The sequence below is a fragment of the Lissotriton helveticus genome, chromosome 11 (assembly GCF_964261635.1).
Source record: "Lissotriton helveticus chromosome 11, aLisHel1.1, whole genome shotgun sequence".
NCBI lineage: Eukaryota > Metazoa > Chordata > Amphibia > Caudata > Salamandridae > Lissotriton > Lissotriton helveticus.
Genome location: NC_136072.1, coordinates 625,204,852 through 625,225,874, shown reverse-complemented (window position 1 = coordinate 625,225,874; position 21,023 = coordinate 625,204,852). Strand labels below are relative to the sequence as shown.

At 45.4% G+C, this 21,023-nt stretch overlaps 1 protein-coding gene across 8 annotated transcripts in view; it reads right to left on the bottom strand.

Annotated features, from left to right (window-relative positions):
• The window catches only part of ANKMY1 (ankyrin repeat and MYND domain containing 1), a 639,442-nt gene that overhangs the window by 404,614 nt on the left and 213,805 nt on the right, over nt 1-21,023 (bottom strand). For all 8 annotated transcript variants that reach the window (XM_078666447.1, XM_078666450.1, XM_078666454.1 and 5 more), the window contains exons 7-9: nt 18,459-18,623; nt 13,375-13,868; nt 10,311-10,482 (exon numbers count right to left, since the gene is read on the bottom strand). In XM_078666447.1, coding sequence (XP_078522573.1) covers nt 10,311-10,482; nt 13,375-13,868; nt 18,459-18,623 — 831 coding nt within the window. The remainder of the gene's footprint in view (nt 1-10,310; nt 10,483-13,374; nt 13,869-18,458; nt 18,624-21,023) is intronic.

Below are 21,023 nucleotides of genomic sequence, written 5' to 3'. Positions count from 1 at the left end.
AAGGGCTCTCCTTTATGACAGCCATCTGTACTGTAATTTGTATTTCTTCAGTGGATGCAAAACGCATTTCAGCATTAGAATATAAATGCAATGTAAATGCAATCGGCACTGTGTCACCCTCATTGAATGTGACTCAAGGCACCTGTAAATATTTGAATTACCAGGTTTGTTTTGTTGACATGTGTACATAAGAGTCTTGATGCAAGCATGTCTTTCTGTAGTGATCTGAGTATTTGTGTATGTTCTGATGTCAAATGTGTACTGGAAAAATCAGGGCAAATTAAATGGTATGATGGTTATCAAACAATCAATCAAAAAGACATTTGTAAAGCCCTCTACTTACCCGTGAGGGTCTCAAGGCGCTGCTCAAATAGGCAGGTTTTGAGGAGTTTTCTGAAGGTTAGCAGGTCATGGGTCTGCCGTAGGAGGATGGGGAGGGTGTTCCAGGTCTTGGCGGCGAGGTGGGAGCAGGATCTGCCACCGGAGGTTGCGCTTAGGATGCGGGGGACTGTGGCGAGGGCAAGGTCGGTGGAGCAGAGCTGGCGTTTGGGGGTGTAGAAGCTGAGTCGTCTGTTGAGGTACGTTGGACCGGTGTTGTGGAGTGCCTTGTGTGCTTGGGTGAGGAGCTGAAGGTGATCCTTTGTTGACGGGTAGCCAGTGCAGGTCTCTCAGGTGGGGTGTGATGTGACTGCAGCGGGAGATGTTGAGGATCAGACGTGCAGAGGCATTTTGTACGTGTTGAGTCGTTTTAGGAGTTTGGCCGAGGCGCCTCCGTAGAGGTGGTTTCTGTAGTCCAGCCTGCTGCGGATGAGGGCCTGGGTGACCGTTCTTCATGTTTCGGTGGGAAACCACCTGTAGATCTTGCAGAGCATGCGAAGGGTTTTGAAGCAGGAGGACGAGAGGGCGTTGACCTGCTTTGTCATGGAGAGAGGGGAGTTGAGGATGAACCCTAGGTTGCATGCATGGTCGGTGGGTGTTGGAGCTGTTGCCAATGCCGTCGGCCACCAGGGGTCGTCCCAGGCCGAGGGGGTGGAGAGGAGGATGAGAGCTTCTGTCTTGTCCAAGTTTAGCTTCAGTCGGCAGTTCTTCATCCACTCGGCGACATCTTTCATTCCGTCGTGGAGGATGGTTTTGGCGGTGAGGGGATCCTTGGTGAGGGAGAGGATCAGCTGGGTGTCGTCGGCATATGAGATGATGTTGAGGTCATGCATTCGGGTGACATGGGCAAGCGGTGCCATGTAGATGTTGAACAACGTTGGGCTGAGGGATGAGCCCTGGGGTACGCCGCAGATGATCTTGGTGGCTTCGGAGCAGAAAGGGGGGAAGCGGATGCTCTGGGTTCTGCCGGAGAGGAAGGAGGTGGTCCAATCCAGAGCCTTGTCTCAGATCCCAGAGTCATGGAGGTGTGTGCCTAGGGTGCAGTGGCAGACGGTGTCGAAGGCGGCTGACAGGTCCAGGACGATAAGGGCCACGATTTGTCCGTTTTCCAGCAGGGCCCTAATGTCATTGGTGGCAGCGATGAGGGCAGTTTTGGTGCTGTGGTTGCTGTGGAACCTGGACTCGGATGGGTCCAGGATGCTGTTCTCCTCGAGGTAGCGGGTCAGTTGTCTGTTGATGGTCTTCTCAATGACCTCCAGGAGCAGGGAGATGGGACAGAAGTTCTTGAGGTCCTTGGGGTCAGCCTTGAGTTTTTTGAGTAGGGCGTAGATCTCGGCGTGCTTCCAGCTCTCTGGGAAGGTAGCTGTCTCGAAGGAGAAGTTGATGGCTTTCCAGAGATGGGGTGCGATGGTGGTGCTGGCTTTGTGTAAGATGTGATGTGGGCACAGGTCTGACGGAGATCCGGAGTGGATGATGTTCATGATTTTGATGGTGTCATCGTCGTTTATGTTGGTCCAGAAGCGCAGGGGGTCGGTGCGGATGGTGGCCATCGGGGCGGAGGTCTCAGTGGTTGTCGGGGCGGGCGTGACGTTGAAGCTGTCGTAGATGTCTGCGATCTTGCGATGGAAGAAGGTGGCAAGGGAGTCGCACAGGTCTTGCGAAGGTGGGATGTCGTTGGTGTTGGAGCCGGGGTTGGAGAGTTCCTTCACGATGTTGAAGAGCTCTTTGCTGTTGTGTGCTTTGTTGTCTATGCGGTCTTTGAGGGAGGTTCTTTTGGCGGATCTGATGAGTTGATGGTGTCTGCGAGTGACATTCTTGTGGGCTGCTTGGCTGTCCGGTATCTGTCCTGTGTGCAATTTCTTCTCTGCTTACGGCAGGTTTGCTTGGAGGCCTGGAGGTCTTCCGTGAACCAGTTGGCTTTCTTGCTGGTGAGTCTGTTGGAGGGTTTCTTGATTGGGGCGAGGGTGTTGGCGCAGTCATCGATCCACTGTCTTAGGTTGTGGGTGGCGGTGTCGAGGTGGGTGGGGTCGGCGGGTGGGCTCCGGGCAAGGGTGGTGGTTAGCTGGTCTTTGGTGACTTTGATCCAGCAGCCGCGGGGGATCTGTTGGGTGCGGTGGTGCGTGGTGGGTTTCCGAAAGGTGAAGTGTATGCAGCGATGGTCAGTTCAGTGGCGTTCGGTGGTGTGGTTGAAGGCGATGTGGGAGCTTGCGGAGAAGATGGGGTCAAGCGTGTGGCCGGCGGAGTGTGTGGGTGTGGTGAGGCGTTGTCTGAGTCCGAGGTTGGCGAGGTTGGCAATCAAGGTGGTGGAGTTGCAGTCGTTGTTGTTCTCGAGGTGGAAGTTCAGGTCCCTGAGGAGGATGTAGTCTGTGGAGGCGAGGGTGTGTGTACTGATGAAGTCGGAGATGGAGTCGCTGAACTGTGGCCGTGGTCTGGGGGTCTGTAGACGAGGGTTCCTCTGAGGGTGGTGTTGGGATCGGTATGGATCTGGAAGTGTAGGTGTTCGGTGGTGCAGAGCGTGTCGTCGGTGTTGGTCAAGAGTGTTCCTGTGGACGATGGCAATTCCTCCTCCTACTCCGTTGGCGCAGTCCCTGCAGGTGATCTTGTAGCCGTCCAGGATGGCTATGGCGATGTCGGGTACCGAGGAGGGGTTCAGCCAGGTTATATGTGTTGTGCATAGTCTGGTATGTATGTTCTGCCAAAATTGAAGAATCCTCACAAGGACTGCAGTTTTCTCATGGTATTTGGAAGTTGTAAATAAGCACATCTCTCTAGGAAATGTGGTGCCAGGCTCTTGCCCTCATTTGATAACTTGTAACTTGTATCCTAAAATAGGACACTGAGAAAGCCAATTTTTGTTTTCTTGAAATTGACTTTCTAGCCTTGTTCAGTAAATCCCAAAACAATGCAATCTACTCTGGCTAAATATGTGTTTAAGTCATCATACATTAGATATATATCATCTACATAGGACAATGCTTCTGGTTTAATATCATGTAGAATTGATGGTACTCGGCAGCAAACAATCCAAGACTGTTCTTATACCCCTGAAGCTGACAAAAGCGGCATTGTGAGCCTAGCATGGAGAACGCTGTTAGATCTCTGCTTTCGGGCACTGTATTTTGGCAGAAAAAAACATTGGAACTATCCAAGGTTGCTTTGTATTTTTTCAGACAATATTGCTAATTAAAGCTATATTGGGTGAATTTTGAATTGTAAATGTGCGTGTACGACTGTTTAGATGTCTGTAGTTTGACTATACAATATGAAGGATCTGGTTTGGCAACTGGAAACCAGGGATTATTCCTAGGAGATACACAGAGTTCAACTATACCCTGGTACTCTAGCTGTGAGATCATTTCTCACACATGAGCTTTCGCTTCATGTTTAATTGGATATTGTGGTTGCACTTGTGGACTGGACCTTATGGTTATAATGTAATAAGGCGAGTCCTTATCCCAGCCGACATGATTGCGGTATAATGCTGGGTCTTGTGCAAGAGCCCATTCTGTGGCATGTACTTGTTTAACTGCTTCAGGGACAAGTACAGAGAAAGACAGTAAAATCACCTCCTCTCCTTGAGGGGCTGTTCTTAAAACTGTGGTGGCCTATAACCTCAGCCAACAAAACGCCATAGCTAAGTGTTACATTTTCCTAGAATGTTACTTTAATGGTCTGCATTATGTCCCCTCAATCTGTATATTTAATTTAGAAAGTCTATCTGGAGAGCCGACATGGTGATCTGGGGTCATGGCTTCAATAAAGTCATTAGTTGCTTTTGCGTCCAGAAAATCCTAAAGATTCTAGCGAACTATCATGACCTCTGCCGCTCTGTCTAGCTGAGTCACTGCCCAGATAATGTTATGAAGGAGACTTCTCAATTTGTGTGGCATATGTAGCCGAGATAGCCACAACCTTCTCTTTTTAAATTGGAGTTTTTGTTCTAGAAGTTTCCCTTCCTTTTTTATGATGATGTCAGATGAGCGCTGTGAGTTCTATTTCAGTTTTACATACTCTTCTTGTCTGTCCTCTGAACACCTCACTTTCCCAGACTGTTTGTCAGATGAGTCCTAAAAGAAACGAGAAGGATGTGTATCCATGTACTGATTCTAGAAAAAGAGAGAGTTTTCCCAACTCAACCCAGAAAGGACCGGGAAATAGCACAGTAAAAAAGAAGAATTCCTTTCTGTGTGTTTTTAGACTCTTATATGTGAATTAACTACAAATAACCATTTGTTTAGACCTGTTTCATAATAATAAGGAGCCCTATGTAAAGATATGATCATACCATAAGCATGTGTGTATCTTAGTAATCATTTATTTTATATTATTTTATATTAAAAACAGACATAAAATCAATAAATATTTGTTTGTCAGACAATAAAAAAGTTTTTGATTACATCCATTATTTACAATACCATTGCATACAATTACCTATTACACAATATACAATTATTGAAACACTTTGCCTTCTAATTTTTCTTAATAAGTTTGTATAACAGCGGTTCCCCGTCCCGGTCTCACGGGAACCAGTGAGACCGGGACGGGGAACCGCTGTTATACGGTGTAAAGGCACAGAGGATCCAACAAAGGCCACAAAGAGGGATCCAATTAGGACATGACAGAGGTGGCATAATACCCCCCTGCCAACAAAGGTGGAAATTGATAAATCCTGAGAGTCCTATTATCGGTGCAATTCAAAGTAAAGCACGGCAACCCATGTATCGAAACTTTGGATGACATAGACAACTGAAACTGTGGTCCAACTATCCTGGCCGAATCAAGTAAAACTTGCCTTAATTAACATCTATTCTAGGCCAGTGGGAGTAGCCAGGGAGTCACCTACGATTGATGAGCTCGCAGCCTACTTAGTTGAAATACCGGGAGACCTACCCTATATAGTGGGCGGGGATCTAAATTCCCAATTTGAGCCACTGCCTGGCCTCTTAGAGGGCTTCCAGATGGAAGAAGAGGCCAGGTGGGCAGTACCATTGGTTGAAGCCCCTCCCCCGAAGGCTTGGACTCCCGTAGTGTTGCAGATCACAGCCCTAACCCTAAAGTTTGGAATTAGAGCCTGTAATGGGCGAATTAAGTCAGATGTACCCAGTAGAACAACTTTTAATAGAGCGGGAAGAAAATCCCGCTTGGACTATGTTCTGGTGCAAATAACCAACTGGCCTATCATTAGGGATTTTAGGGTTACTGAACGGCTGGAAAGTGATCACAACGCACTAGAACTGGATTTCATACAACCTGGCTTTCAACCACCCACAACAACGAGTGAGGGAAACTTACCTGAGCTGCTATTGGCTAACAACAAAAAAAGGATCAGGTGGGAAAAAATAGTTGCAAGCCAGGAGAAACTCCCGCAGCTCTATGCTGGGCTAATCCCCATCCTAGAGAGTGTAGGAGACTTGGATATTGAGAGGGGCAAGACTGAAATACTTGGTAAATTATACAAGGCCCATGAAGATCTTATAAAGGGTATGACTCCCATCCTGTTTAGTAATGCAAATAACGCTAGGAGGGGGCCAGCGCAAAAAACCACGTGGTACAATACAGCCTGTAAAAAAGCAAAACAAGAACTTCTAAGAAATATCAAGGAGGGCTCAGGTGGGGAGACGGTAAGAGAAAGCAGACGGGCATATAAAAAAGTACTCGCCCATGCTAAAACTGAATGGGAGGAGAGCCAATGGGAGGAGCTCAACAAATCCCTTGTAATGGGAGACCACAGAATGTTCTGGAGAATAGTGAATGGGGGTCGGGGAATCTCCTTTCAGCTATTGAGCCCAACATCGCAGCTGGGGTGTGGCAGGCTCATTTTCAAACCCTTTATAGCTCGATGGGGGGGAGATAGCATAGGTGATACTTGTAGTGCCCAGGTGGCATATGAGGGGGAACCAATAACAGTGGGAGAGGTTAGGGCAGCAATAGCTGGTTTGGCTTCGGGCAAGGCGCCAGGACTGGATGGCCTGCCTGGAGATCTTTTTAAGCAGGAACCAGATGTGTGGGCCCCGTATCTAGCCGTTTTGTTTAATGGAGTTTTTAGCGGCATGGAAGTCCCAAGTACTTGGCCGGGGGCGGAGGTGGTCCCCATATTCAAGAAGGGCTCGCCCCTGCTCCCAGCCAATTACAGACCAATTAGTCTGATTGATGTACCCCAAAAGCTCCTTGGGAGGGTTCTGCTTGATCGGCTTCAGGACTGGGCAGAAGAAACGGGAGTCCTTAGTCCCTACCAGGCTGGATTTAGGAAGGGAGTATCAACGGTGGACCAGGTCTTCCGACTGAACATCATTTACTGGAGGACAGTGGTCTACGACGGTGGCAGCTTATACACAATATTTGTGGATTTACGAGCCGCCTTTGATCTGGTGCCCAGAGGCAAACTCTGGAGCGTCCTGTCCGAGATGGGCGTACCTGTGGACATTTTAATAATCTTACAGAGGTTACACCTCAACAACTATGCCAGGGTGCGGTGTGGAAAGTCGGGGGAGCTGACGGACAGATTCCCCGTTGACAGGAGGGTTAGGCAGGGCTGTGTGCTTGCACCGACCCTGTTCTGCCTCTTTGTCAACGGGGTAATCGCCCACTTGAACGGCATTGAACACACTGACGCCCCTAAATTGAACGGCAGCAGGGTGCCTGCAATCATGTTTGCAGATGACACCCTGCTGCTGTCCAAAACCCCGATGGGGATCCAGCGGATCCTTGATTCTTTCGTGGCCTTTTGTATGGACAGGGGCCTAGAAATTAATGTTGGCAAAACAAAATTCATGGTCCTGAATCCAGGAAAAAAATTGCACCCGAATCCACTACTGGGAGAGGCACGGCTGGAGAGAGTATCCACATTCGACTACCTAGGTGTAACCCTGAATGAGTCCATGTCGTGGGGGGCACACCGGACCAAGGCCAACCGTAAACTAGTACAGACTACTGGGGGCATTGCGCGGATGCTGAAAAATTCGACCTATCGGCCTCTGGGTCCGCTCATCCAGATCTACAAGGCGCAGGCCAGGGGCGCCACAATGTTCGGGGCGGAACTGTGGGGACACACACCAACTTGCAGTCTGTCGGTAACTGAGAATAATTTCATCAGACAGATAACTGCACTCCCGCCAAGCACCCCGCTCCTTCCCCTGAGGTTAGATCTGGGATTGAGACCAATAGCCGATGAAATAGGACTCAGACCCATAGTCTTCTGGCGAAGACTGTGGAGCAGTGAAGCACTCTCTGCCTACAGGGCTGAACTAAGGGAGTTGCTATCCCACCCGAAAGCATCGCAGATCCCCTGGCTAAAACATATCCAGAATCTATGTACGGTACTGGGGTTTCCTGATCTTTGGTCCAATCCTGCTGATGCCTCACTTAATATTTCACGCAGAAATTTGGTTGAGGCCTATTACGCTTATAAACTGTCCTCGGTCATAGAAAATCAGCGAGAGGGATCACTGACTTCTGTGTTTATGCTAGGTAAAGATATATACAGGATGGAAAGGGTGTTGGACGCCATGTCCCCCGTGCTGGCCAGGAAGCTGTTTCTGCAATGGAGATACGGTATTTTGCCCTTGCGGGCTTTCACCAGCTCCAGGACAAACCCGCTCTCCTCCAAGCAGTGTCCAACATGCTTTTATGCTGAGGAAAGTGATCTCCATGTAGTTCTGTTCTGCCCTACGTACTCGAAAGCGAGGAAATACTGGCTTCTCCCACTTATTAGAAATCTTGGTGGCAGAGAGTATCTCCCAATGTACAGAATTTTAAAAACTGATCTTTCGAGTCCAACTGTGTTTGCATTGGCTAAATTTCTCACCAATGTCTGGCATATTCGTAGTAGTTTGCTGAAGTCGCGGTCCCTGAGTTAGCTCCAAGTTTCACTAAATGCAACCCTGATAGTTTTAACTTACTGATATGAATGATTTTATAATGTATAAATATGTATCATTGCTATTGATGATGTTTTATGGTGTATATGTTTTATGTTGTTGTTTATCTTTGATGGCCGTATGGCCGAAATAAAGATTAAGAAACTTGAAACTGAAGTTCCATGTCTAATGTGACCCCAGGGATACTCATCTGGTACCCTTAAAATCAAACTTATTAAGAAAAAGAAGATTCTTTGTTTTTAAATGATTCGGTCCTGAGGAAGGTGCAGCTTAATAAACGAAGCACCGAAACGCGTCGACATACGGACTATTTTTATGTACAAAATTAGAAGGCAAAATGTTTCAATAATTGTATATTGTGTAATAGGTAATTGTATGCAATGGTATTGTAAATAATGGATGTAATCAAAAACTTTTTTATTGTCTGACAAACAAATATGTATTGATTTTAAGTCTGTTTTTAATATAAAATAAATGATTACTAAGATACACACATGCTTATGGTATGATCATATCTTTACATAGGGCTCCTTATTATTATGAAACAGGTCTAAACCAATGGTTATTTGTAGTTAATTCACATATAAGAGTCTAAAAGGCACGGATGGGAGGGAGGTCCTTCAGGTACCTTGCGCCCAAGTGCTGGAATGCCCTGCCCCTAGACCTCCGTCTTGAGCCATCTGAGGCCCTGTTCAGGAAAAAATTAAAAACTCACCTTTTTAGCAGATAGCACCTGGGTAGGGGGGGATGGCAACTGCTCACTTACCATAGCGCGGGGACACGCCTTCTGGCGTCACCAGGCGCTTTAAAAATGTCCAAATAATAATAAATAATAATAATAAAAACACACAGAAAGGAATTCTTCTTTTTTACTATCCATGTACTGATACCTATCAGGCTGTTTTAAAGTATCATGGTTACGTAAATTATAACATCTATCAGTGGTCTCTGGTTGTGGAGATCCACCCCGTGATTTTACTTTATCTTTATTTATCTGCTTATCCCAGCACTTTTTAGAAGTGCCAGGTGCTTGTTTGGTATTGGCCTGCGGCTCCGGCGGAGCCACGAGGGCTGTGTCGCCCGAACCCCCGGCCCCATCACGCGAGCGTCGGGGGGAGCCGGAAGAGCAATGACGCCTCTTCGACTTCTTGTGCCTCTTATCTGAGGACTTCGAGGCCGAAGACTGGTGACGACTCCCAGACCTATGATACTCCGACCCTGCGTCCGGTCCCTCGACCTCCTCGCGGACCGGGACCTCGAGCGGCGTGGGGCCGACTGCCGGAGCTCGAGTCGCTTGCGGGACCGCTCCCATCTAGCTTTGGACGTCAGGGCCCGGCAGTCGGAGCAGTACTTGTCGTCGTGGTCGGGGCCCAGACAGTGAAGGCACCGGCGATGGGGGTCGGTAACCGACATCAGTCGGTTGCAGTCGATGCAGGGTTTGAACCCGGGCATCCCTACCGGCACCGTCGGAGTCGAGAGACTTCGAAAAATTATCAAAAAGGATCGAAAAAGTTAGTAAAAATTGACTAAGGGTACCACTTTTTCCGGATCTGCGCTTGCTGGCGCGAAAAAAAGAAGAACTGAGGTCAGCGTGCGAGGGCGGCGTCTAAGTACTCCGGCGACGTCATCCCGGCGCCAACGACGCCGACGACAGACGCGGAGCCGCAGACGCCTACCGACACGCAAGGGTACTGCTACGCAAAAGTTTCCGGATCCAGTCTGACGCCTGGGAATACTCTAAGGTAAGGAATCTATCACTAACGTGTCTCTTTCAGATACACAATATATCAAAGCAATATACCTAGTGAACCTGTGGTGGGACAGAGGCACAACATTCTCCCACATGAAAGGCCATATGTGGGAAGACAATTAAGTACTTCTCTTTCTGATGCTGATACTTCATCTGATTCCTGACTATACCAATAAACTGAAGGTGAGATGCAGAGCTTAATCCTTCATTAGCATCATCAATGCCCGTGATTTTAAGCATTTCTTATACAGCGAATCATCGTGAAATGCTGATTCTATCACATTTATATTTGAAATCTTTCTTACTTTTGTTGGAAGCCGGATGTCAGTCCGTGCACCTTTTTCAAGAAGCACTTGCACTGCGTAGACATCTGCTGATTTTACAGCATAGAACAAAGCGTGCATAGGAGTACTGGAAACGTTTGGGTCTGCGCCTCGGCGTAGAAGCAATTCAATTGTAGCCCATTTCTGCCTGTACCTAAACTCAAACAGGAAAAGAGATTACAAATAATGCACCAAAATGGCACAGTATAAAACCCTATTTAATATTTCAAGCCATATACACAGTAGTAGAAAAGCCTGTTTTACTCAAACGGAACTGTCTTCTTTTGTATAAAAACAAGTTACTTACCTGTACACTGTGGTTTTCCAATATTGAGATATTTTATAGATTCACATGCTTGAATCTTCCCCGTCGTCATGGTGGAAGTACCATGGTAACAGTAAAAATAGCAGTATTAAAACATCACCATAGACATCCATAGAGCAGTAAACTCACTCAAGTAACCTTTCAACCTTATTTTATAACATCCAAAGTTCAGCCAATCACAGCAGAGACCTCAGAGTTCCCTTCCCCTGTCGAACCACCATACCTCAGATTACTTACTGCTACTTTAAAGATATTTCTGGACTATATATTTTAGAACGTTGGGTAACAATGTTGTGCAAGGGAATGTACTTTCGGTTCAGGGTTTTAGAATGCAATAGTACAGCCCTACAGTTTCTTAATTGTTTGAAATAAACATATTGTGATAAAACAGAGGAAGACTATTAGAATAGAATGTGGAAGCTGAAAGTTGTTCTTGTTTTATGCCATAACTGTGGAGGTTTAGTTTTGAATACGTGCGCAAACTCACTTGAGCTTTTTCAGTCCTTAACATGTTGGCGCTTTTCACATGGTCACCCAGTGAAGAGTAGATATCACACAGTGGAACAAAAGGTGAGCTGGAAATCCCTGCAGAGAGTGGGTTTCTGTGTGGAGGATCTTGTACGAGTGAAATGTCAGCCTAACTATAACATCTTTGTAACCTGTGTGTTTTTTCAGTGAATTTCTAATGTTTTTTAAATTTTATTTGCTAACTATAACGTCATTGTAACCTTTGTTTTTTTTAGTGAACTATGACCACCTCTCAGCAATCCCACTGTGTGAGGCTGACTGGAGGTAACAGGTGGGCTAGTTGGCCCCCAAGAACCCTCAACAGCAAAGGAGACCATCCCCCAACCAAGAGTGTGCCAGGAGGTGCATTTTCAGAGTAGTGCAAGGGGCAGGGCCTCCGGTGAGTTGCTAGCTTCTGATTTTTTCCCCATTTTAGACTGTGTGGCACCCCTATACTTTATTCTTTTTGGACCCTGGAGACCCCATCACCGAGGGCCTGAGCCAATTTTTTTTACATAAAAAAGGAAAGGGCCACATGGCACCCGACCTGAGGCAGATTTTGGCCCAGGGGACCCCTTCCCCGGACCAGGCCTTACCTTTTTTTGCTCTTTAATGGTTAGGCCACATCGTTGGGGACTGTGGGGGGAGCCTCAAGGCCCCTGCGGTCCCTGACGGCTCCCCGCCTCCTGTGGGAGCCGGCATTGCTTTTGGGCAGAGGGAGCTGCTAACATGTGGCTCCCTCTGCCCAAAAGCCAAAAGCAATTCTGCTTCGCTTCATGGAAGTGAGAGCATTTTCCATGCTCTCGCTTCCATGAAGTGAAGCAGAGTCTGCTTGGCTTAGCGGGAGCAGTGCTACCACCAAGCCATAGAAAACTGCAATTTCCCGGGGTGGGCACCCCAGTACATTGCTGTAGCCAGCCTGGGGGTGGCAGTCCACAGGGCCATTCACGGCTGCAGGAGGGGGACCGAGCGCCCCCCTCCCATTTGCAAACTATCTCCGGGGAGGTGGCAGTCCCGGGGCAGGAACCCCCCCCCCCCACACATGGGGCATGTTGTAATGTAGTCCATCTTTTTTTGTGAAGTAACTTTGGGTCAGCAGATCTCCCAGTGATGGTACCTTTCTGCATGTGATATGTATATGTTCCGATGTTAGGTGTTTGAGCTCTTTGTCTTTTCTAAGTGTATTCCAAAGATTTTCTATTGTTTGTTTGATGAATTTATTTGACACGTTAAAATCAGTGATGAATCTGCATATTTCTCCATATATATAGATATACACACGTGGGGTTTACCTACCTTAATTATATTTATTTATTTATTTATTTTAGAGGTTTTATATAGCGCTGGCTGGACCCCTGTATGGTAAAGGCTGAGTCATAAAATCACATGTGGAACAGCATGCGCTGTAAAGTCATTACATCCATGTGGATGTGTGTGTGTGAGTGATATTGTCTTGAATTATAGATATATGTATTCAATTACTTTTTATATTCTTGTATTGAATATATATGTGTGTATTATATAGCTATTAAAATTTGTGTAAGAAAAATAAATCAGAAAATGGATAGCAATATTATTTAATGTAATTTTTTTTATCACCGATTAATTCACTGGTCTAACCTTTCTGCGCCTAATGAGCTGAGAGCATGACACCATTAAATATGGTATAGCTGTCCCATGTACTAAGACTAATGCAGCTTTAGATAATATAAGCAATTATTACTATCCTCAGTGGGATTTTTAGAAAGGTGATTGTGGGTCCCAGGTACTCAGGCAGTTGTATCCCCTGACTTTTATGTACTGTTTTATTGTGTACATATATATTTATTTTTACAGACATTAATAAAAAGAAAAATTATCAGCTGTATGCAGAATTGGACATATTGTGCAATCAGATTCATTAGGACACGGAAAACAAAATGATACCTGCACAGATATGGTCGTACAAAAAAGTGTCTTATCTACAATGATCAGAAGAACACATGGGTGGAAAGTCTCCACAGAGATTAATATAGTCCAACAAAATATCTGGAAAGGACACCCATAACAGTACTAAACGATGCCTGGATAAAACAGATTTATATTTCACATAGTGACCTGGAGACAAGGTATAAACGACATACTGTGTTTCAGCAAACTGAACAAGGACAGAGAGACCAAACCCATGACCTGCCATTAGTAGACAAGCATTGAAATGAGCACAAAATCACTTACTCTGATTTGGATTGTGCCATCTTCCTCACTGTGCCTTCCTCCATGCTTCCTTCATTCAATGTTCTGTCCTCAAGTGGCACATTATGGCTCAATATGTCAGCACTCCACTGTAAAATGTCTTCAGAAATCTCGATGTCAAAGTCAAAAATGCTACAATTTGATTCAAACAAAGGTGTCCCAAGACTGTCCGCGGACTCCTCATTAACGAATGTGGGATCAACATCTGATGCTTTCACTGCATCTCTATTTATTAACTTTAATTTTTTTTTAGATATACCTTTCTTTTTAGATTTAGGTGTACTAGGCAATATTTTGGTAACTGGAGTTGCAGGAGAGCCAGGAGTCACACATATGGGTTCCTCTTCGGGTTCAATGTCAAAACAGGAGCTGCTCCTTGGAAGCTGATGTTCCTTTTCCTTTTCTTTACTTCGTTCTTTTTTACCTTTGGAAGAAACTTTAGCGGCTTTAGGTGGAGGATCTTCAAATTCCTCAATCTACATAAAATATTGGATAACATATAAATTGCTACAAAAGAGTAAATTTGCCATTTGTAGATGCAATTTCATCGATCCAATCATGTTCCAAACAACAGTTAATATACACTATACTTGCACACCACTTTTTCCTCAAAGGTCCAGATGTAATGTTAATTGTAATTTAAATGCAACTGGTGTTTAAAAGGATCAGGAGTTTGGTATTTAAATACCACAAAGAATATCCAAGCACCTGTTTTACCTGGTGGCGCCAGAAAGAAAAAAAGGACATCACACTGCCACCCTAAATAGGGCAGGCGGTGAAATACCCTTCCTCCAAAGCCGCTATTCAGTCAGGACATTGGGGGAAGCTTTCCTTTGAAAGAGCCAACAGGGGCACTGCCGACTGAAAGCTGATTGTCTACCCGAGACTCAATAAATTGGGTGGACTGGCGGTTTGACAGTGGCGCAGTGCCCATTCCTAAGAGGAATGATCAAATAAGTTTTATATTCATAGCTCTTAATAAATCCTTGAATGAAGGGTAGTACCAGCTTCTCATGCCAATTTTATTTTTTCAGGCAAGTGTTTATTTTCTATCAGTTAAGCTTCAATGGTTGACGGCCTTGTATGTTGTTTTAACATTTTGTATTGTTTGTTTGTAATCTGAAGGTGATGGCAGTGTGCTGCAGCATGTGGGTTCATAAATGAAAAGAAACATCACCCTGTATTAATTATCTTTTGCGTCAGGGAATGACTAGAAGAAGTAATAGAAAAGGACCCAAAGATTTAAACTCTAGCAAAGGACAGAGAGCTATTTAAAGCACAACTTTGCACATACACAGAAGCAGATTGCAGAATGTTGTTAATTCACTGCAAAACAGTGTAGCCATCGCCACCCCTGAAAGCTACACGATAACACACCGTGACCGAACCAACATGCACAGAGGTGGAACTGTGACCATTTGCTGCACAACCTCCTCAGACAACTCGACCCCGATAATTGCGCACCTCAACTTCACACAGAGGGAAAAAGTACCATCAGAGGCACCCTCTCCTACAGACCACCAGGATTATGCCCCTATTTCTGTTAAGCCATCCCTCACCTTATCGCACCGATCGCTATAGACTCCGAGAACTACATCTTCCTAGGAGATCTTAACTTCCACCTCTACGACCTCAGCAGCACCAACACAACCGACCTCCAGGAAAGTATGTATGAGCAACATCAGCCTCAAGCAAATTGTCACCAACCCCACCTACATCAAAGAACACAAGCTTGACCCCATCTTCACATCCAACGACAGAGTCACATACAGCAATATCTCACATCTCACCTGGACCGACCACTACAGCATCCACTTCACAATCTCAGGATCTACCAACGCGTGCACCACGCCCCCTAGCTCCGCATGCAGACTTGAAAAAAGATATCAGAAGACCAGTGGAATGGCGCTCTCTGCTTCCACCTGCCTGACACAACATCCAACCCAGGACAGGCTCTGAAGAATTGTCGCCAGTGGGTCAAAGAATGCACCAGCACAATCACCCCTGTGTAGCCATCCAAATCCAAAAGACCTGCCAGAAGAGACAGCTGGTTCACGGTGAACTGAAATCCAACAAACGCAACTCCCAGCAACTAGAAAGGAAGTGGCACACCAGGAAAGAGACAGGAGACCATACCGCCTTCAAGACAGAACTCAACCAGTACCACTGCCTCCTGAAAGTAACAAAAAGGAACACCCTTGCAGGTCGAATAGAAGCCAGCGCAAACCACAGCAAGGAGCTCTTTGCCATCGTGAATGAGTTCTCCAACCCCACAGCTGCCGAGAACCACATCACCCCCTCCCAAGAATTATGTGACACCCCGGCAGACTTCTTCCACGACAAGATCTCAGCCATCTATGAAAACTTCGAACCCCAAGCCGCTGACAGCATAAACCTGCTCATAACAATAAACACAAACCCCAAACACATGTTTACCCACTGGGACTCTCTCACCACTCAAGCCACCATCTCCACCCTGAGCTCCTTGCACTCGGAAGCACCCACAGACCACTGACACCCCCATGTCTACAACCTCAGGAGCAAGATGATTGGTAACAAGCTCAGGAAAGTCCTGAACACCTCCATCACCTCCTTTCCTGAGGACTGGAAACACATGGAAGTGAGACCCCTCCCGAAAATAACAATCCACCGACCAAGCAGTACTGAAGAACTAATGACCCATCTCCCTGCTTCCCTTTTCTGTGAAGGTTCTAAATAAATCAATCAACTAGCAACGGAATGAACACCTGGAAAAAACAACCTTCTGGAACCCTCTCAAACTGGATTCTGAGCCAGCCAAAATACCGAAACTGCCCTGATTGCAGCCACCAGAGACATCAGGGCCCTCCTGGACCACGGCGAAATGGCAGCCCTCACCCGCCTGGACCGGTCAACCACCTTCGATACAGTCTCCCACCACATCTTAATCAACAGACTGCATCACATCGGAATCCAGGGAGACACCCTCAAATGGATCGCCTCTTACCGCACAAGAAGAACCTAGAGAATCTGTCTCCCACCATTCACCTCAAAACCCAAGAAGATCATCTGCAGGGTCCCCCAAGGATCGTCCCACCCTCTTCAACACGTACATGACGCCCCTGGCCAGCACCATTGGATAGCATGGACTCAATATCATCTCCTACGCCGACAACAACCAGATGATCCTCTCGTTGTAGAAGACCTCTCCACTGCCAGAACAAACTTCCACAGATGTATGGTGAACGTCATCGACTGGATGAAGGACATCTCTCTCAATCTCAACAAGGACAAGACGGAAGTACTCATCTTTGGAAACAACACCTTGCCATGGAATGATGCATGATGGCCTGCAGAACTCAGCGAACCCCCGCCACAACAGACCACGCCCGCAACCTTGGCATCATCTTGGACAGCAAGCTATCCTTGAAGAAATACGTAAACACGGTCTCATCTGCCTGCTTACACAACCTACGCATGCTCCACAAGATCTTCATGTGGATCCCAATGAACACCAGAAAGATCATCACGTAGGCCCTCGTAACCAGCAGGCTGGAATACTGGAACACACTCTGCGTAGGGATCACAGCATGTCTCCTAAAGAGATTACAGACATTTCAAAACTCAGCAGCAAGATTCATCCTCGACCTCCCCAAACAGACCCACATAACACCCAATCTCAAGAAGCTACACTAGCTTCCGATCCTGAAGAGAAGCCAGTTCAAGATGTTGACCCACGCATCCAAAGCCCTGCACAGCGAAGGACTAGCATACAGGAACTAATGCATAACCTTCCACCAAACAACCAGACACCAACGATCCACCACACTCTCCCTCACAGACATCCCCTATATCTGCCGAAACAACAGCAGAGGATTCTCCTTTTCACACCTAGTGGTTAAGGCTTAGTACAACCTGCACCTCATTACTCAACGCTCCAGCAATTCAGGAATGGGCTCATGACCTTGCTGTAAAAAGAGCACTCCACCAGCAGTCAGCTACTCCAGCGTCTCGAGAGCCGCATGGGTGATTTGCCATGCTTTACAAATTCTTGATTGATGATGGATTGATGACAAAGGAGGTTGAGGCAAATGAATGAGAAAGTCTTTAGGGAATGCATACTTGCAACAAGATCATAAATCCGGTTGAGGTTTGGCTTGAAAATGGACCTCGTAATAGGTATCACATGCCTCATAATCCTGTTCTCCATAGGAAAAAAGAGCTTTCAGTGTAATTTCCTCAGAGTTCAGTTATGTATGGGCCCCAAAGGTCAAAAGCTTACAACTGGAGGCTTTACTTAATTCCGGGATTATAATTTTTTTTAAAGTAACATATTTCTCCAACTGTCTATGAGGCACAAGAGGGGCTCCTCTCTTAAACGTGAAATGTAGATCTTTCTACAACTGCCTCCCGAGTTTTCCAGATGCCCAGAATAATTTTCGTGTTTACGATGAGAGGAAGCATTTCCCAGAAGCCCCCACTCCAGTTAACCCCTCTAGACATACACTATAGATGCTAGTTCTGAGCCAGCAAGGGTGCCCTGATCTGATCAGTGTTGTGTGTCATACAAGGACTCGTTAGCCCTGCTCTATACACCCTGCTAATTTGAAGCCAAATTACGTCATATTTGGTTTGTTTGTTGTCATGAACATTTTTTTAATATATATTACTTTTCCATAAAGTGATTCGCTGATGGGTGATTCTTTCTTTCATTTTGATACATCTGTGTTTGGTTATATTTTTACAGACTTCCTAACACCCTTTTGTGTAGGGGAGCTTCTTTGACAACAAAGCTATATAATCACGAGCAAGTGGCTCACCGAAAATGCATGCGATGTATAGAAAACAAAAGGTCTGGCCAACAGATACCTTTTATCTGTTGAGATTTCTTTTATGGAGAAATGTAGAAGCACTGCTGATATAAGATTGCAAGAGACTTCTTTTGCATGTACTTTTTTTCCCCTTTTTCAAGAATACTTTAGAGTCAAGACACTGTATACAATTGTGCATCAGTTCAACATATAGCACCGATATGGAAAAGGTCATGTGACCCCATCACCTGAAACAAAAAGGGTTCCTGTACAAACCTTAACTTTGGGGAGGTTTCGTTCTGCAATATTTGGCTTAAATGATGAGGCTGGGTAGTAAGCAAGAAGGCATACAGACAAGGGCGAAAGTCCTTCATCGTTCACTTTGTTTACATCAGCTCCACTGTCGAGAAGGAGGTTGATGATGTCATCATGGCGAATGATCTAAAAGAAAATGGATTTAAGAAATAAAAAGATTTTTTTTTTTTTAACTGAGATTTGAAACGTACGTCAAAGTACAAAGCTAACATGAGACATCAACAGGAAGTATTTGTGAAAGGCTAAAAGGGCTGGGGCGGTGCCAGTTATGCGTTCTTATCTGAGCAGCCCTGCCAAGTATCACGCATCAGGCGTGATACTAACGCATTTCAGTGTGGTAATCCGCATTACCACACTGAAAAGCATTAACCTTAACCTAAAGCTCCAAAGGCACATAGCAGTAGCGCGTCGCCCGTAGCGTGAACTTCGCGCACTGTTCTCCCACATAGGCTTTGGCTCTTGCACTGGGAGCTAAGGCAGTGTTGGCAGGCTCACGATGACAACTGGACTACCGTGCCTGATTTATGATGGATTCACGGTTCACCCTTCTAGGAAGAACAATCTAAACACAGATATCCTACTGGTTTATACTTTGATTCTTGGGGTGACTGTAGCTCTAGTTTGAAGCTTTAAACAGTTTAACGTGCATAACTCATAACAGGGGCTAAAGGGCTAAGAAAGCTCGGCGGGTTTAAACACTTTGCGTTTGAGATTTGTGCTTAACCCTCGTGTCACAGATATGAATACCGGCGGCACAAACTTAGCCTTTCATCTTTCCAAAGTGGAGAAACTGAGCACCAGTCATTTGGGAAATAACAACATGTTTTTGGTTGCAGTGCTATGAGTCTGCAATAGAAAGCACTACTTTTAGACAGTTATTATGTTATAATATTCCTACACCAAATATTGCTGAGCTGAACCAACTTTGAATTTATCGTGAAGAACTAATGGTTTATTTTCAACTGATATCGGTAATTTATTTTGATTATGCTGTACTTTGCAAAATAATGGATCATTGTTCGAAACATAGGGATGCTCGGGTCTGCCTCCGGATACAGGCTCTCATGTATCATGCCATGTAACGGCTGGTAAGGCTCTGATTCGTAAAATCACGACACCACAGCCTGCTCATAAAAAATGTATGTACCAGTTTCCTTTTTCTTTTTTAAAAACATCCAGTTGCCTTCCATAAAAACGGGCTGAATTTTTTTCCAAAAAGATTACTTTACTTAAAAGCAATCACAGACATGGTGGTCTGCGAACCCTAGCAGAAAACCATGCCTGTCACTGTAGCTGGTCATAATGGACCCCAATGTACGATCTACCTCATGCATGTTAGGTCGAATTGAGACGCACTACAAATCGGTATTTTGACGACCGACCAATTAATACATATGTCGGTTGTTAAAATAACTATGGATTTTTAGAACTTGATGCACAAATTGCGACCATTTCTAACAAATCCATTTTGTACATTCCATTTTAATGAATCGCAAATTGCCTTCCAGGGCCAGATTAACTGTACCGGTCATCTGGAGTTTCCCTGAGAGACTGGAAGGGTGGGGGGCAGGTTTTGTTACTGTTTTGCAGCAGTGCTTCAATATCGATCCCCCGTAAAACCAGCATTTGCAATGCAATCGGTCTCGCCTTTGGGACCTAACAGCCTGATTCATCAAGCTAAATTGCACTCGCAAAGGGCAAGATTCTCAGAATCTTGCCTTTTGCGAGTGCAATTTTTGCATTTGGGGTTCATCATCCCAAATGTAAAAATCGCTATTTAAGAATTCGCATATTTGCGAGGAATTGGATTTAAGGAATCTCTAATAGAGATTCCTTAAATGCAATTCATCAACCAATTAGAAATAGCGAAATCGCAATATTTGGTCTCAATTTACCACCAAGTCTGACTTGGTGGTAAATTGCGAAAATAGTGTAAAAAGCACTTTAGTGCATTTTTTTCTTTTGCATGTTACACACACACATGTTCTTTGGACATGTGTGTGCGCAACACCTGTTCAAATGTGCATTTAAGGGGTGCTACAGGGTGTCCTTTGGACACCCCTGGCACCCTTAAAATCGCTATCTTATTTGCGAGTAGCAAATTGCTACTCGCAAATAAGGGATACTCCCCATTCATTCCTATGGGCCTTTTGGCCCATAGGAATGAATGGGGAGTTATTCCTTATTTGCGAGTAGCAATTTGCTACTCGCAAATAAGGAATGTGTAGGAATCGCTATTTATTTAGCAATTCCTACATGAATACCGTTTTGCGAGTCCTCAATAGCGAATCGCTATGATTCGCTATTAGGGGCTCGCAAAACGGCCCCTTGATGAATCAGGCTGTAAGTATTTAGCGATGCAGCACATTATCGCACAAAACGTAAGCAGTATGGTTTAAAAAGACCACATCCCTCCACAAAGAGCCACGGTACATATACTATAAATTAAAATAAGGAAAACAGCTGATAAGGATCCCATCAAACGTTTTCCATTCTATGCCTTAATCAAATAATGTAGTACCTCCA